At 48.6% G+C, this 18,832-nt stretch overlaps 1 protein-coding gene across 1 annotated transcript in view; it reads right to left on the bottom strand.

Annotated features, from left to right (window-relative positions):
• The window catches only part of CFAP69 (cilia and flagella associated protein 69), a 552,009-nt gene that overhangs the window by 90,893 nt on the left and 442,284 nt on the right, over positions 1-18,832 (bottom strand). Inside the window, exon 20 of the mRNA XM_086941791.1 lies at positions 2,386-2,583. Coding sequence (XP_086797917.1) covers positions 2,386-2,583 — 198 coding nt within the window. The remainder of the gene's footprint in view (positions 1-2,385; positions 2,584-18,832) is intronic.

The following is an 18,832-nucleotide window of genomic DNA, read 5'->3' as shown; positions in this document are numbered from 1 at the left end:
ACAAGAGAAACCTGAGCAGAGGTCAGGGAGACTCCCTTTCACACAACGTGCAGTAGAAAATCTGAGGAACCTAGCCTCTCTTGGGATTGTTCTAGAGGGTGCAGTCGCCTTATTGGCTGTTGATTAAGTGCGGTTCGGATAGGCTATTGCATTGACTCTTTATAGCATGGTAGCCTATCACAGTTCTATCTAACATATATATATATATATATATATATATATATATATATATATATATATATATATATATATTATATATATATATATATATATATATATATATGTATATATATATATCACAACACGAGCTGTCTGTGCAGAGGGAGCACCTCAGAGTTGGTGCCAGAGTCGAGACCAGGACAGGGTCTCGTAAATATTCCACTCAAAGAAAAAATGTTCTGGCACTCCGCTTGGTAAATTGTATTAGTTTATTCCACACACTGTGATGGCCAAAGCTTGTGAGTCTATGAAAGATCCAATACTGGAGAGCAGTCAGATAAATGATTGGGTTGCTTGGGATAAATATCACTGGATGGTAGAGCACATAAGAAAGTCTAGAATGGTTTCTCAGACTGTGAAATAGTAAAGCATAAAATAGGTTAGCAAAGTATGGAAGAGGGCAGAATAAAAACATTCAGTGTAGGAGAGCAAAGGGTAAGGAGAGCACAAAACAGTAAAGTAGAACACTGAATGGGAGAGAATGTTTAAATCACGGGACAGAAGAGTGAGGGTGCAAAATCACTCAATGGAAGACCACTGGAGATCACTAGACTTAAGAGAGCATAGGCATGGGAATAGCGCATGACAGTAAAGCACAGAACTACAGAACATAGGATGCAGAGAGTAGGGGATGGGACTTGCTTTGTATATGTAATTATAGGATGAAGGGTGCAGTGTTTGGGAGCGAAGGCTGGCTGGGAAAGCAGTTGGTGAACACTAGATGGAGCAAAATGGGAGAAACCTTTGTATGAAATGCAAAATCAAAACAGATGGGCAATCACAGACACGTTCACAAAAGCAGGCACATACACCTAAAAAGCACCCCGACTTCATTTTGAACTGTGGAATCTTGTCTGTCCATTGTCCATACCCAGATGCAGCCCCCTCATTCTCAAACTCACTGTATGTTCTGGAATCTACAGTTGGTAAAAGCACAAGGCAGATAGGAACAACACACTAGCTTTTCTCCTGGTAGGCAGGCCCCAGAAAAGACAGTGTGACTGGCAGCGGTATATGTCCTGAAAACATTGATCTATTGTTATGCAGTGTATTACTAGAACTCCCATTCAGTACGGATCTTACATTATAGTGCTTTTGTTTACTAATTTATTGCTGCATGGTTACCCACTAATATATTGTAGGAAAATTACTGAATACTTGACAGTGACAGTGCTTTCATGCAGGACCATTGATGACTATCTACAGACTTCAGATGTCCCAGGTGTTGCAACAACTTAGGGTTATACACTGGATCTGAGCAATGGTCCACTGAGTATAAGGAAGGAGTTTGTCCTTGGGAGCAGCAGGCTGTGGCGACCACTGTCAGTACTGGAAAGAGCCCGCCTCAGAAGCCTTTTGGATGTCAGACGTGAACTATGGCACAGAAATGCCTACCTGAGCTTGATCTGTCTATAGAGACTAACGTGCAGCAGTGAAGGTGTTCAGCACCAAAGATGGCCTCAGATGCTGCTCTTGAGCTGTCATAATAAGTGCTGCTATGAAAGTCACTCTCCATATGCCGGAGCAAAGGAGTTTACTACTGTTTCCTGTGCATAGCCGTCACTGCATACAACTGCTCCCTGCAGTGCAAGTGTGCGGCACACAGATAAGGCATGCAGTAGCAGTCTTTTTTGTCTGTCCCATGTCGACTCAGAAGTAAACAGGCCAAATAACTTTACTCACACCACCTGACCAAACAGCTGTCCAGTGTGCTCATCCAAACTAAGTGACACCTGACAGAAGGCCAGTGATTGAAGAGGACTAACCCATTCCTCCATTTCTATGTTAGATGTTTGGTGGGCAGATCCACAATGCCAATTCAGTCCAAGTAAGCACTGTCTGATGAGGGTTGACGTTTAAGCTCAGCTATATATACTTACTACTATTATGTATTTTGTTTTGCAATTACGAAAGCCTGTTAGATATCTAAAGCTGTCACACTAGACCTAAAAAGACAATTGCATTCACCAAATAGGAATAGAGACAGCTACTGATGAAATGATGTAGAACATCTCAATCAACTTGAGTGGCCCATAAACGTTTGGGAACCAAAAGGGTTTATGCCCAACAAAAATTGACATGTTCACGGTGATAAGAAGAATTGCACACCTTAATTTAAAAGCTCTCTGGGCTGCTGGTTATGTTGAAACATTTTGTAAGGCTCACCTCAGCATATATTTGCTGTTCTTCTTGAAGATCCTGTTGTCGTTTGTTTTCAAGTATCATTGCTTGATGGGATGCTACCATCTTCCCACTATTTTCAAAGGCCTTCCCAATGACTTCCAAGGCTTCTTCATCTGGAGTAACAGGACGGAAACCTTCTTCCGCCAGTTCTGCACTTATTTCACTCCAAATTTCTCCAACCTTTGTGTACATTGAAAAATAAAATTCAACTCGTAAAGCTTGAAACACTCATTTATAAATATATGACAATTGCTTATTAAACTGTGAATCATTTATCTTCACGTTTATTTTTGTTATGGTATCTATAGACTTATATGAAAGCAGGTGGAAAAATTCAAAAGGATACTAGAATTTTTATCTTTGGAAATCCCAACAGCTGCCAGGCTGTGCCCCCAGGAACTGTCTTCTACATGGAATGTAACAACATCCTAGAACATAAGTGATTTTGCCATGCATGTGTCAAACGGGTCCCTTTACTGTGCTATAGGCTTTGATACCCCATAGTGCAAGCAGTGACGTATATTTAAATCGGTGTAGACTTTTTTGACCAACTTTTCAAACAGAATAAGCGAAACACCTTTAGGTTTAATATTATGACAGACTCCCTAGGGTTTTGTATGTAACAGACTCCCATTAATTTGTCATGTAGTCACCATAGGTCAATCATGATAGTGAACTGCCATGCAGGTCTATGATGCCTATCCACTAGTGGTATTGGCCGACAGTGAAAGTGGAGTTAGTCGAACAAGAAGCCACAATAGCCACATACAGGGCCGCTAATGTGGATTACAATGCTTTGGAAAGTTTATTTAGTGATATTGGTTTCAATATGGCGGGCAAAGGCAACATTCTGTCGTTGTGTTCTACCAAGTGATAAGTTTGGGTAATCAGTACCAGGGGCTTCGTCTGAAGACTGTTAAGGCATAAAGGGGGGGTTTAAATTGTTTAAAAATCAGCATTTTTGATGTATTAGAGTAAAGCAAAGTCATTTGTGTGAGTACACGGTTGAGCCAGTTATTTCAATTGAAATTAATAAAACAACAAAAGTTCAGTTAAGGGATGTTCTATATCTACTAAAATTCATTTGAGTACATCATTGCAAAAACAAAAGTGACTGAGAGCCAAAACATTAGTTGTCTTTGCTTTTTCCCCTAGATTATAGAGAGATATTTTATGGGGAATAAATCAGTAATTGGCTAGTGCCTAAATGCAACATTCAGGTTGAGAGACATTTATTAACCATTATGTTACCATTGGAGAATTGATAAAAAGGTTAAACAGAACTATTAATTGTGATAATGAAATTATACCAGTAAAAGGTATAATTACAAAATCTTGTGCGACTGATTAAGATTTTACCTGTAGCACCAAAGGTGAGCTGAAAAAGACCCAAAATAATAGAAGTATGGTAGCAAGGTTAAATGATAAAGAAGAGTTAAAAAGTATAAACATTCAGATTTACCCAATCAAGTGCAGAAAATATATTTTAATATAGTTTATTCGGATCTTCCTACAAAATATCTAGACTTGGAAGGAAAACATTATTGTAGAATGTGAGATTCACTAGTCTCATAGAACCGACCTTGGCGAAACCATATGAATCTAAACTGCAAAGTATATGTATAAACTTAACACAATCATACATTAGACAATTTATTTTCCGACAAGCAGCAGCGAAAAGTGGACAAAGACTGAATTTTTTTTTTCAAAACCATTTTTATTATGAGTTCAAGCAAGTTTCAGTACAGCCCTCCACAGTCAGGAGGAGACTGTCAACGACAGAAATGAAAAGACACAGCATTGACACAGCATTGAACCCAGCGTTATAGAACGAGATATTTCTAACTGCCCCTGCCCACCCAACCCCAAGAACACCAACCAACTCCTCCCGCAGCTACCCACCCCTTATCCCACCCTAACCCGGTGCACGTGATCACAGTTCAGCAACATGAGATGGCATACAAAGGTGGAGCCGGCCAGCAGCCTAAGGTGCGGGATCCACATCCAGCGGCAGTGCATCATCAACGTCCATGGGGGGGTCGAGGGACAGACCCCTGTAGTCCGCCCACCGTTTCCAAATTTTGTAATGTTTGCGGGGACACCCCCGGGCCTCGAAAACAGGCTGCTCCAGACCCATGAGGAAGTCCAGGCCCGCCTTCCAGGCACCGAGTGGGGGGGGCGCGCTCGCTCTTCCAGGCCTGCACCAGATCTCTCTTTGCTATCACAAGCCCCAGCAACAACAGATGGCGTTTGTAAATGTTGCCCCCAACGTTTTCTAGAACATGAAGTAGGCCCAACCTAGGGGTACGAGGCAGGTCCCACCCCAACACCTCGGACAAGCAGTCCCAAACCCCCGCCCAGAATCGAGTCAGTCTCTCACAGGACCACACAGTATGAACAAGCATTTACAATGCAATGGTTTTGCCTTTGTTAAAGTTAGAGCTATTGGCATTGCTCTTGACATTATTTTTATTTATGTTTTTTTAACATAAATAAATGGCATTGTCATTTACAATGCCAATAGCTTAATCTCTCGCAAATGCCACACACAAACACCCACAGAGAGCCCACCCCCACTCACACACAGCGCCCCCCCACACACACCCACACAGAGCCCTCCACACATACACCCACACAGAGCCCCCCCACACAGAGCCCCCCCACACAGAGAAGAAGTATGCTACATTTAATGCGAGTCACAGGGCTTCCTACAACATCATTGATGAGCCGTGAGACAGTAGTGACATTATAACACTCTGGCTTTAGATCTCATCCACAGAGGATACCAGACCCTTCTGGTGTGCATTAGTTATCATTCTGTGCAGTCTGTATTCGATCCATCAATCTCGGCGTCACTGGAGAGCGCGAGATACCCGGAAAAATAAACTGCGCGCGCATGACGCAGCCCCCACCTCCCAATCCTGACAGGAGCCGTTCAACACCCCCCTCGTACGCTGCGCGAGCCTCCGCAAGAGGCTGATGTGGCGTAAAACAATGCAGCATTGCAGCTCTGGTGACCCATAATAACCTCCTGGCTTGCAGGCTAGCGAGGCAGCTCAGCGGGTCAATGCGCCCACTTAAAAGAGGTCGGCGCAACCGGCATGCGAAAAATTCCAGGCCCAAGGGCCGACTCACTCATTATTTTTAATGTAGATGAAATAAGTAAACGCCCGATCAGTTTTACTGCTCGAGAGTTTGATTTTGGACTTGCTTTACAAAACCGGGGAAAGTGCGTCTATATTTATGATCGCTATTTATTGGGCGAAAAATTTTGTTTTGCTAATAAATCTGAAGCCATTTGACAGAAATATATAATTTTACAACAAACACAACCAAACTGTTGTTGTATACGCAGTCAAAGCGACCACGAGTAAGGTTACTACGCTTCAGAGCGCTGTGGAGGCAGGGTCAGAGACAAGGACCAAAAAAACCAAACAATTGAGTTAAATAGTATATTTTCTTGGTCTTTCTCTTAAACGTAACAGCATACAAAATAGAACACAAACACCATACGCGAGACAGGAATGTATGTTAAAGTAATCTGTGCGGATGTACTACTGTTCTAGTGGTAAAGCTTATTTGGTTAATGCGATCACTACAGAAGTCTGTCTGTGCAAACAGAGATTCACATCTTTATCTTGGTTTGTGTATATGTGTATTTATAGTGCTAGGATGTGCTAGGATGTCCCACCCTGCGCTAGAAAGCACAGTGAATATGCAAGTCAGAATTTAAAAAACGCATTACACAAAAAGATTCCATGTTAAAGTCAAAACAAGTGCTGTCAAATGTTTATTTAGTAAAAGGCAATCGTGCTGCAGCAAGTGCACACCTTTTTCATACGTTCCAATGGAAGGGTGCACTCCAGAAATGAGCTGCAACGTCTATACAGTGCTCTAAACAGAGTAACTGTCACCATGAAGCTTTAAGTGACTCCATCAATTAAAGCTCCTGCTGGCTCCCAAGCAGCCTTCAGATCTACTGATTGCTGAACCAATTGCACACATTTGCATTTCTTTCAGGTAGCAGGCACCATGGAGAGAGAAGGGCCTGCCTGGTCCTTAGCTGTCTGTCTACCTCATCTCCCTTTTCAGTACAAAAGAATCTCTCCTTTCCTTCTAGCCAGATGCAACTCAAGGCGGACATTGGCTAATAACCAAGATAAAAAAATCTTGGGAACGGTGGTTCATATAAATCCCACCCACTATACCCTCTGCTTGTTACGTACTGGTAAACATTTGTAGCTGGCTAAAGCATGCATGAAGTGTGCAATACCAAAAAAAACGTTCTCGCCTTAAATTCAAGACAGAAATATGGCTGCACAACATATCAACTGAGATAAAATTCCCAAATTTTAAAATGAATGGTTTGGGGAGGAAAATGGTAAAACTATCAATAAGCAGGTCACTGCCAACTCTGGTATTACCCACGGATGTACTTAAGCTTCCTATTTCCCACCCTTTGACAGAAGTGAACATCACTATACGCTTATGGTTTCTTCTTAACCACCTTTTAACAGAAGTGACCGTCACTATTGAATTAGTCCCTACACTGGATCTCTGTCGACCTCGCCATCTAAAAGATGTAATCTGGAGTCTGCCTCCTCACAGCTTGGTCACAACCATCCCTGGCATATATAAAAATAGTTCACATTTTCCAACTCAATCCACAGGTTACATTGGCTCATGCTACAATTGCCTGTGGGCGCTGGAACACTCAGTGGCACCTTTGCACTTCTACTTAATATAGACAACAACTCAGTGCTAGATAATATAAGCTTCATTGCTTTACTCTTCCAACAGACTACCGTATCAACATTTTGACTAGAGACTAGCCATCTTTCCAGCTGCAATAAAACATTAGCTGCTGTGGCACATCTTCCATACATCTGTAATGTTCAAGTCGGAAACCACAGAAAGTAAACATACTACAAGAATTTCTGCCATGGTGTGATGTGTTATGGACAATTTATTGTGTTCTAGGCTACAAACATCTATTCTTACACAATGACAGAGTTTGGATGCAGCTAGAGTGTCTTGGGCGGTACCATGTGCTGAACAGCTGGGGACCAGCAATAAATAACACTTTGTACATACATTAAAAAATAACGAATTAAAAAAGAGTTTCCATTTTTTGATTGACAGGCTTTAAGAACTTCAGGGCAGATCTATTTTTTCCCCTACATGTTAGATCTGAGTGATGGGGTAAAGAAGGTGCTAAGAATCCCGGGTCCTGAATACCTTTCCAAAGTATTGGCTGCATATGCTGTTTCTTTGCTAGTTAATTACCTATCCATCTTACAGTAGTGGGACAGCTTGCAGCACGGGATATAAATCATCATCCGTTGCATGAATTGTGTAAACAAATGTAACAATTATTGTACTTGACTTCATTATAATAACGGATTGTTTTCTTAGACGAAGAATACATTTTCAAGTTCCATAGTCAGTACAAAAATAACCATAATAAAACATTTTGCTACAAACCTCACATGTGATCTTACGCTTACAATCATATAACACTCACTGATTAAAACCAGACAGCTGTCCCCAAATAACATATTCCATACTACAGTCATGTTCTTAGTCTAGTGAATGAATGAATGAATGTAACATTTGTAAAGCATTCTGCACCAGAACATGGCAACCTGGCACAGAAAAACTAAAAAGTGATAGCAAATGGTCGTCATAGCGAAGTGGGTTTAAATGGAAGAGAATATGTGAGATTTTAGGTAAGTCAAGAAAAAAAAGTTATGATTTGCTGGCTGGGCAGCAAGAAGGGACGGCAATCTAAGCAGCAACAACAGAAGAAGGTCAGGCAACCAGAGTGTGATCGTTTCAATCTTGGTTAGTCAAAGGAGATGATTATTCATAGACTGAACAGCAAATTCAGAAATATAGAGAGTAAAAAGTCTCTATAGATTGGAGCATGGCTGTGAACAGCATTGCGGCAGCGACACAATGAGTTGAAGAGGAGTTTGTGAACAGGCTGCCAATGAAAAGCTTTCTTGTGAGGAGTAATGCGGGGACGGTGTCTTAGGCCATGTATCAGCCTGGCTGCTAGGTCTTGGATGCATTCGAGCCTAGATATGGCGTGCCTAGGAAGTTGCTTCAATGCCACCCTAGGTTCACAATGTCAGCAGCAGCAGTCATGTGTACTGTGACTAACCAATGAATCTATATGATCAGACATAACGCCATCCTCTCCAGTACAATACAACAAATTCCAGGCAGCAGAGATCAGTGGCGGCCGGCATAACTCGCGGGTGGCAAGGTAGGCGTGGGGTGGGGCGTCACACGGGGGGGAGGGTCGCACATGTTCAGAATAAAAAAAAAAAAGTACCTTGATGCAGGGTTTCGCATCTTCTCTGCTCCCATGTCTTCTCAGCTCCTGCTCTCTGGCCTCCGGATCCGACAGGAACGGAATAAGGCAGCCAGGCTCCCTCCTGCAACTCCGGCAGCCGAGGCAGCGGTAGGGGGGCGGGAACGGGGTCAAAGACACAGAGAGCGAGGCAGCGGTAGGGGGGCGGGAACGGGAGCCGAGGCAGCGGTAGGGGGGCGGGAACGGGGCCGGGGAGACACGGAGAGCGAGGCAGCGGTAGGGGGGAGGCGGGAACGGGGTCAGAGACACAGAGAGCGAGGCAGCGGTAGGGGGGCGGGAACGGGGTCAAAGACACAGAGAGCGAGGCAGCGGTAGGGGGGCGGGAACGGTAGCCGAGGCAGCGGTAGGGGGGCGGGAACAGGGCCGGGGAGACACGGAGAGCGGGAGGGGGTGGGAACAGGCAAAAAAAAAAAGCAAGCACTCACCTGGACTTCTAAATTCATACGGGTTGAACCTGTTGACTTCCACCACATGCTAATCTTCTACTAGCAAAAAGGCAGCAGCTTTCGCCGTGTTGCTTTCAGCGATAAGAACCCGAATGCATAATTGTGGGGAGAGTGTATTTTAATTCTATTGCAGGAAGTACATCTCATCTCAGAAATAAAGGCACAGTCTGAGGCCATGTGAAAGAAGGTTGCACCCAACACCAGTTGACATGTATCTGTAATGTTTGGTTTATATCTGGGTAACTTTGCGGGGTAAGTATGTCCTGTGCATGTAATTCATTTGTTTGTATTTGAACCTTGCATTTCTAGACACATTCATTTTGAGCTTTGCAAAGAAGCAATTTGAATCATGCTGGCACACCTTTTTAATCATTACATACTTTTAGTTTCAATTGGGATATGGAAAAATCTAAAAGCAGATAAGAGGTACTTCCCAATTTTTGACATTTATTCAGACATCGTTTGCATGTAAGCCACAGCTCTCCCAGAAATACTAAAGAGACATTGATGGTGGCAATAAATCAATCAATTTTCTTGTAAAGAACGACTACTCCACCGTTGGGGTCTCAAGGCAAGAAGACTGTTAGGGAGCCTTTAACAGAAGGGCGACCCAAAGTCTTTGAGGCTTGCTCCTATAGGCTAATAGAAGTTCCTTAATTTTTAAGTAGGTGCTAATTTTCTTAGCTTTCATAGGAGACAGAGGAAAATATTTCCTCTAAAAATTACAAGAAGAAGAACGGTCAAAAGCCTAGCTCTACTACCAAGATAACCATAGTTTCTAGTTCACGTTTCAGCGGGGTGGACGGGTACACCAAATTAATTAGGCCCCACATGTGGCCATACGGTTAGATCTGTACAATTTCGAAAGATTTGCAAGTGAACTTTTGGTGGTCAAGGTATGTCAGAATATCGAATACAGAAATACTGCCATCCGAGAATTATGACCTAAAAAACGTTTACAAAGAAAATGTCTCACTGGATGTACATTTTCCATTAACAGCTCCCTCAAGGCGATATTTTGGCAGACCATACTTTGGACATCATCATTTATGTCCGATGATATTCTGGTACCACCTGTATACCAGAACAGCAAGGGAAACCAAGCAGGCATTCACCCTCGATTGCGCTGGAATAGCACCAGCCCAGGGGGAGTTTGACATTTGGCTGCACTGTATTTATTTTTAATGCCCATTAATGAACACAAAACTCCTGACAGTTAAGACCAGTCCTTTCATCTCGGTGTCTTGTCGGAAGTCATATTAAAAGGCTCTAGGATTATCGCTATCATTTCCAGGTAGGGAAGGTGTGTTTTTTCAGCTTTACCACCAGACACTCAACAGGGAAAATAGAAATCCTAATGGAATAGTTCTCCCCTATTTGAATTCGTTGTAAGGGAAATCTGTCCTATATATAACAGTGCCAACATAGTGTCAATGCTTACTATGAATAAGATTGGAACAAAACCCATAGGTACCTCACTCTGGCGGGGGCTCCTTGCGACGGCGGCAATCTCCGGTCAATCTCCGGTCTCCCTCTTCGGCATGGGAGACCGGCAACACTCTGGCGGGGGCTCCTTGCGACGGCGGCGATCTCCGGTCTCCCTCTTCGGCATGGGAGACCGGCAACACTCTGGCGGGGGCTCCTTGCGACGGCGGCAATCTCCGGTCTCCCTCTTCTGCATGGGAGACCGGCAACGTCCTCTGCTTCTCCCGGGGCTCCCTCCAGGCCACGGGAGCCCCGAGTGGGCCGCCATACTTCTCCTGGGCTGCCGTCTTCCTTCTTCCCCCGGGCTGCAGGGGGGTGGGCACTTCCGGCCGGCCGCGCTAGGATTGGCCGGCCGGCTAGTCACTTCTGGGTCGCCGCGGGCAGCGCGGCGGCCCGTCTCTAGCTCAGGCAGGCGGGCGGCGAAGTTTTCCCGAGGAGTGGGCTCCCTCGCGGACCAGCAGTGACGTCCACGCAGCTTCACCAATCAGGAGCAGGAAGGCAGGTGCCGGCAATGCAGGACCAGATTCGGGGGCGTTCCCGGCTTTTGGCTGACGTCGCGTGACGTCGCCAAAAGCCAAAAAATCTCGGGAACGCCCCCGAATCTGGTCCGGCATTGACGGACAGGCCCATCGTCCAATGGCTAGGCTCCATTTATGGAGCTAGCCAATAAATGACGGGGGCCGTTCCTAACTCCACTACACTACTCAAGAGGTTTTCGCCTGCGCGAAAAAGATGCGCAGAAGCGCATCTTTTCGCCAGGCAAAACCTAAAAAGGGTGCCCCTTTCGGAACCACATCTCAGGCACTCCGGAGTTGCAATAAGGCCCGCCCACCATAGACGGTCTCTAGTGTAATAAGCTCGGTGGAGGTATTTGAACTGGATGAAGCGGAGGCGGACAGCTATAGCAGCAACACGGGGAGATTCAAGGGCCTCGCGCCAGTCGTCTTCATCCAGGGGACCAACATCATTCTCCCATGAGGCCTTCAGTGTCGAGAGTGAAGGGGAGCAGTGTGTGACCAGAGAACGGTATATCTGAGAGACCTTCTTGTCACCCAGGTCTCCCACAAAAAGTTTTGCCTCGATGGGACTGAAGTCAGGGAGTTGCTCCAAGCCCACCAGGCTAGGAGTAAGAGCGTGGCGAAATTGGAGGTAACGGAAGAACTGGGACCTGGGCATGCTAAATTCAGAACTGAGGTCCTGAAAGGACTTAAGGGTAGTACCAGAGAGGACATGGCCGAGAGACGAGATCCCGATCGCGTCCCAGCCGTCGAACCCGGACAAAGACGCCAACGCCGGTAGCAGGCCATTACGCCATAACGGAGTCTCAGCCGTCAGCCTACCCCACCAACCCATACGGTGCAGGGCCCGCCGCCAGACCGCGAAAACCACCTGGGTAACCCGTGGAAGCAGTCGCCTCCACCTGGCTGAATACAGCAAGGTGTGTAGGGAGGCGCGACCCATCAGAGAGTGCTCCAGGGCATAGGCCGGATCACTACGGTCCCCATACCACCACTCGTTAAGCACAAGGAGATGGGAGGCCTGATAGTAAGACAAAATATCCGCGGTCGCCAAGCCGCCGCAGTATGTAGAGAGGAAGCATGTGCGTAGTGCCACCATGGAGGCACCCCCAGCCCACAGAAACCGGCCCAGCACAGAGTCAACACTACGGAACCACTGCGGGTCAATCTTAAAGGGATGATTCTGCAGTTGGTAGAGGAGACGGGGCAAGGCCACCATCTTAAAGATGGCCGACCGGCCGTAGATGTTAAGAGGCATACGCGTCCATGTCTTGACGTCCATCTGGACCCGATCCCACACTGGCTGGATGTTCCGATCCCACGCCACTGTGGGCGAAGCAGAGAGGAAAACACCTAGGTACTTCACACCCTCCACAGCCACCTGAAGGGATGCAGCCCAAGGACAGTCCACCGCGCCACCCCCCAGTACCCATAGGGTCGACTTGCGCGGGTTAAGGAAGAGCCCCGACGCCCGACCAAACTCCTGCATCAGTTCTAGGACACGAGGGCCCATACGCTGCAGGTCGGTCATGAAGAACAGCACATCATCCGCATATAGAGCTATGCGGTCCGAATGATCCGCACCCCACACGAAGCCACGAAAGAGCACATCATGGCGTACCCTGGCGGCCAGCGGCTCCATGGCCAGCGCGAAGAGGTAAGGGGAGAGCAGACACCCTTGACACGTGCCCCTGGTCACCGGGAACCGAGCCGAAGCTGCCCCCGAGATACGCACCGAGGCAGTGACCTCGGTATAAAGCAGCCTGACATAGGAGATGAAGACCGGGCCGAGGTTCAAAAGCGGTAAAAGGGTAAAGAGAAAGGTCCAGCTGACCGAATCAAAGGCACTGTCGATATCGGCCATCAGTAGCGCCGCCTGATCCTCCGAAGACCCGATCGCTTCTATCGCAGCCTGTGCCCGCCGAATATTGTGCCTCGTTGCCCGGCGCGGCAGAAAACCTGCCTGATCTGAGTGAACAAGGGCTGAAATGTGTGGAAGCAAGCGGTTCGCGAGCACCTTGGCCAGGAGTTTGCCTTCGAAGTTAATAAGGGATATAGGGCGATAAGATTCATGGCGATCCGGGGGCCTACCCGGCTTCTGGAACACCACGATTTCGGCATGGCACCAATCCGGTGGGAGGCGGCCATGTTCTCGCGCCTGCTCCAGGGCCTGCAAGTAATGCGGCCCGAGCTGCAGATGGAATTTCTTATAGAATTCGCTGGGGAATCCGCTCGGCCCCGGCGCTTTGCCCACATTCAGTTGACCCAGCGCGTCACCCAGCTCCTCCGCCGTCAGGGGAAGGTCCAGGGCATCGCGCACCTCATCGGACACAGCAGATGGGGGAACCGACGCGAGATAATCCGCGATATCGGCAGGGGAGAGAGTCTCCCGGGAGGCATATTGACGCCCATAATAGTGCGCAAAGCCCGTTGCAAGAGTTGCCGGGTCCGTGATCGCCACTCCTGCGCCATCAACAAGTCCCGGCAGTGTAAGAGGCTGCAAATTCTGTTGGCAAAGCCTATGGACCATAGTGCAAGACTTGTCGCCCCACTGGTACACCCGGCTACGGGTGGCCAACCACGCCTGGCGAGCCTCGTCTAATAAGACCGAGGAGTAAGACTGCTGCGCCTGCAGGAGCAGCCGCAGCGCGACATCATCAGCTGCCTCTCTGTGGCGAGCCTCAAGTTCTTCTACCCGCGCTGCAGCAGCAACAATGCTTTCCAGCCGAGTCCGGCGAGCAGATGCACACCAAGCAATATCTATTCCCCGCAGGGTGGGCTTCATGGCCTCCCAGACTGTCACCGCGTCCATCCCCCCGGTAAGGTTGTCCTGCCAATAGTGGGCGATCGCGCCACGAAGATGCTGGGAGTAATCAGGGCGCTGCAGGTGCCACGTGGACATCCGCCATCTGAAAGGTTGGCGTGCTTTGCACAAATCAATTTGAACTGCCACAGGGGAATGATCAGATAGCCCGCGAGGCCGAATCGCCGCCCCCTTCACTCTATCAAGGAAGGCCCTCGGAACAAACACATAATCCAGGCGCGAAAGGGAGCCATGGACAGCCGAAACATAGGTGTACTCTCGCCGCTCCGCATGCAGGTGCCTCCACACATCTACCCAACCCAGACCATCAATCATAGCCCCCAACCGTGTAGGGGAGGGCACAAGCGCCACTCCGGGCCTCCTCTGCCGGTCCAAAGCCACGTCCACTACATCGTTCCAGTCACCACCAATCACAGCCAAGGAGTGGGGGAGTTCAGTCCATAAGGCAAACAACCGTTCAGCTAAAGTCCACTGCAGGGGGGGGGGGGGCATACACACAGCCAAACACCACAGGCTCCGCACCAACCTTCCCTTGAACAAATACAAAACGTCCCTGGGGGTCGAGCCATTGACGCTCGTGAGTGTACGCCAGCCGTCTATGAATAAGAATGGCCACCCCCCTGTAGCCCCTAGTAAACCCGGCATGGAACACTTGATGAAAGCCAAAGCGCTGCAGACTCAGGGCCTTAGTACCTAGCATGTGTGTTTCTTGAAGAAGGAGCACATCCGCCAGGTCCCTCTTAGCCCAGCGAAGCACCGCCCCCGTTTAATCTTGTCCAAAAGTCCCCGGACATTCCAGCTAAGAACATGCATGGAAGCGCCAGAAGGCGCTAAGTGAGGGACATCAGCCATTATCACGATGCACCCAGCCCCACAATCCCCGGCTCCCGGCCCAGGCCCCAGACCCCACAGTTGCAAAATTCACGAAGACCACGTGCACCCCAGAAAACAGGACCCCAAAACCCACAACCCCCGAAAAGCAGACCCCCCCCAACTAGCCACCCAACAGCCCAAGACCCCCTTCCCCCACCCCAATACCTCAAGAAACAATGAAGTGGATTGGTGTCACTACAACGCATGCTTTTACATCGCATGCCTTTACAACGCGGTTTTTACCACGCAGTCCATTACAACGCATAATGCTTTTAGGCGCTGGATAGTGAATTATTTAATTTACTATTCCAACTCCAGTCCCCGTGGATAGCAGGGAAGGTGTTGGATAGTAAATTAAATATATTCCCTATCCTAGAGCGCCCCCCAGCGCAATGCATTGTAATGGTTTGCGTTGTAATGGTTGCGATGTAATGGTAGTGCGTTGTAAAAAATGCGTTGTAAGTGATGTTCCCCAATGAAGTATCTGTCGCGGCATATGGTACTTCAGGCCCAAAACATAGCGCCGAAAGTCAGACATGCCAATGGATCCCAAACAACCCCCCTACCACCAACCAAGCACACTCCCAAAACCACCCAACAGGAGGAGGCAGCCCTTAGAACATGCCCCAACCCCCCCCCCCAGCATAAGGCACAATCAAAAACAGTGCATGATAAAGAGCATCAGATCACATGAGTCCCAAATAAAAGCCAAAGAGCCAGGTAATACTGCACCAAGTTATGTTCGTACCGCCGACTGGCAGGCGGTCGCCGCAGCGGACGGCCACAGAAGAAAAGCAGGGAGCAAAAAGTCGGTGAACAGTAGTCAGGGTCCCTTGCCAGAATGATCCGTCTCCGGCTGTGTGTCCCCCAAGAGGGGGTCTCGGGACAAGGACCTCCGCCTCGAGCGAGACTTGCGATGCCGCTTCCCATTGTTCGGTCGGTCGCTCCGTTCCTGAGAAGAAGTGCGTGAGGAACCGGAGTGCAGCCCCGGCTGGACATGTGGTCGAAGCCTGACTGTCTCGTCAGTCCAGGCGAAGACGGCCTCCGGGGAATCGAAAAAGTGGGTCTTCGAGTTGAAGATCACGCGGAGGCGGGCCGGGTAGAGCAGCGAGTATTGGATCTTCAGGCCCCGTAGCTTGGCCTTGGCCGCCAGAAAGGAATGTCTCTGCTGCTGGACCAGCTTGGTATAGTCCGGAAAGATCATAATTTTACAGTTATCAAACAGCAGGGTGTCTTTGAGCCGGGCCTCCCGGAGGATGACGTCCCTATCATGGTAGTTGAGGATCCGAGCAATGATCGGGCGAGGCCGCTCCCCAGCCGGCGGCTTTTGTGTCAAGGCGCGGTGGGCGCGCTCCACCACGAAGCAACGTGACAGGGCGTCCGGGGGTAGCCAGCTCTCCAGCCATCGGGATAGGAAAATATCCATAGGCCCCTTCTCGCAGTCCTCCGGAAAGCCGACAAAACGCAGATTGTTCCGCCGTGCCCGTCCTTCAGCATCCTCCACACGGAGCGCCAGGCCCTGCTGCGTCTGCTCCAGGTCGGCGACTCTCTTCTTCAGGGCGCCGACGTCGCCCTCCACCGTCGTGACCCTTGTCTCTGCCTCTGTGATGCGAGCGACCGCGTTGCGAAGGTCCTGGCGCAGCAGCATCACATTGGCGCCCACCGCGCCAATCTTCGCATCCAGCATATCACGAGATTGTGTGATGGCCGTCAGCAGTGCTGCATTGTCCGGGCCAGCAGTTTGACCCCCTCCGGCCGCCCCGGCACCACCCCCAGGGCCGGTGAACTTGTCGATGGGCCCCGTCGTGGCGGCAGTATGACCACCCCTGCCTCTTGTCATGGCCACCGCCGGGTTAGCCCGGTGATATGTACCCGCTACGGGGTCACCCCATGCGAATGGTCAGCGAGCAGGGTCCGGGGCATCCGCAGCACACCAATCCCTCGGGATCCGGTCGCCCCCAGCCCGTCAGGACACAGGCCAGAGCCACGGGAAAGGCACTCCACCAAGGCGCGGGTATCACAAGGCAGGGGTCCAGGGCGGAACCGCCGGATTGGCGCCTCCCGTCCGTCCGCCTCAGTTAGCACAGCAGATCCCTCGAGTTCGTTAGGGTAGGCCGACCAGGATAAACTTCGGGTCCGCACAGCCGATTCGTCGGGACACCACTCCGCGGGATGCGGCCAACGGGCCCTCCGTCCCACAGCTCCGGTGACTCCGCTCCAGCCTTGCGGCCTGAGACGTACGACGCCCGGCCGGCGTCCACGGTTATCCGGCGGGCGGGACAAAAATCGAGGTCCCGGCTCACCACGCGGCAAGTAGGCCCAACAGGCACGGTCTCCAATGGCCGCGTCGGCGGAGGTCCGAAGCTCCAACAACCACACCACCGTGTTCCGCCGGACTCCAGCAAACTCCTGCACCAGTAGAGACGAGGGAAGAGGGTTTAGGGCAAGGATAAATTAGCGGATAAGGATCGGGCCGGCAGGAGCTCTACAGAGCCGCGTCCGCCATCTTCGCCCTCGAAGCCACGCCCCAAGACTGAATTTTAATTAGTACAATATATCTACCACAACTGCCCAAACAGATGGAAAGTGAAAGCATGTTTTCTTAAATACCATCTGACAAACAAGGGTTTCTCAAACAGCAGTCAAAATTACAAATTATGAAGGGAATGACTGCACTAAGGAAGAAGGGGAAAGATATCCTGCCTAACAATACAAAAGTGGATGGAGAAGGAGAGTGGAATAAGTTTATATAGTTTAAAAAATGAATAATAAAGAGTAATAAACAATACTGATGGCATCTATCCCTTCTTGCGACAACCAGGAATAAGCAGCGCACATACTGGGAAAGGAGGGAGAGGGGCTAAAAGGTGTTGGATGATCGAGATGTAAAGAGAACTACAAACACACTGACCACCCATGGGACTGAAAGATGAGTATGGGCCTGCTGTAGCTAAACTTTGTTTGAAGACTGGTAATCTGTGTGTGTGGGTAGAAGTTAAGGATCCAGTGTGATGGGCAAGCCTTTATGATGCCCTCTTAGGGAACAGAATTCTGAAGTGTGGAAGGGGCGTGGTGAAACTTTACTTGAAATGGTGCCGTATAGACCACAGGAGAAGGTAATTATGCCTTGCAAGCGCTTTGTCTTAAATTACCTCCAGCATACTATCAAACTTCACCAAATAGTTAAGAACCGTTACCAGAGAACATGCAACATAGGGAATCATTGTTTAATAAAATAGATCTGTGACACATTCATCTAGTCCTTTGGCAATGAAAACTTGACAGAGGTCCTATATTGAGTAGGAACTCGCACAGCGTGGATAATCAATTGTGAAATTATAGTACTGATTTGTAGCGTGCAGTCGGATGATACACTGTCTAGCCCAACAGTGAATGCACGAGGCTAATGAATTGGGAGGTCCCCCTTCCGGGAGGAGAACAATCCGATGCACAGCGTAGAGACCGTGGTCTTATTCAATGAACCAAATAATCAAGAGTCTGTGAGTGTGTATTAACACTTTTAATCTTCAACAAGTGAATATTCAAGCATATTCAGCTATGTATCAACCAATCCAAAGTCTGTCATTCAAACATGGTAATCCATTAACACAAAATCCCCGATGCATTTCGGGCATAAGCCCTTTTTCAAGGGAATGCTCTACAAGAAAGCCACTGTCCGTGCAGTGCTTACAATAAAGAATACACACCTAAAATAAGCCAGACATTTAGGTTTTGCCAGTGTTTCTTTATTAAGCATTTAAGAGCCTCTTTACGATGTCAGATGCACCATAGCGGTCTGGAACGGCCCGACCATAAGTCAGTGGTTCCGACCTCACAATTTTGCGACCGTCCATAGGGCGGGCGGAAACCTCCATTTTACTATGGCATTTTGTGTGGCGGGCGG

The sequence above is a fragment of the Lissotriton vulgaris genome, chromosome 10 (genome assembly GCF_964263255.1).
Source record: "Lissotriton vulgaris chromosome 10, aLisVul1.2, whole genome shotgun sequence".
In the NCBI taxonomy this organism is placed as follows: Eukaryota; Metazoa; Chordata; class Amphibia; order Caudata; family Salamandridae; genus Lissotriton; species Lissotriton vulgaris.
The sequence above is the reverse complement of the archived record's forward strand: the minus strand, read 5'-3'. Positions and strand labels throughout refer to the sequence as shown.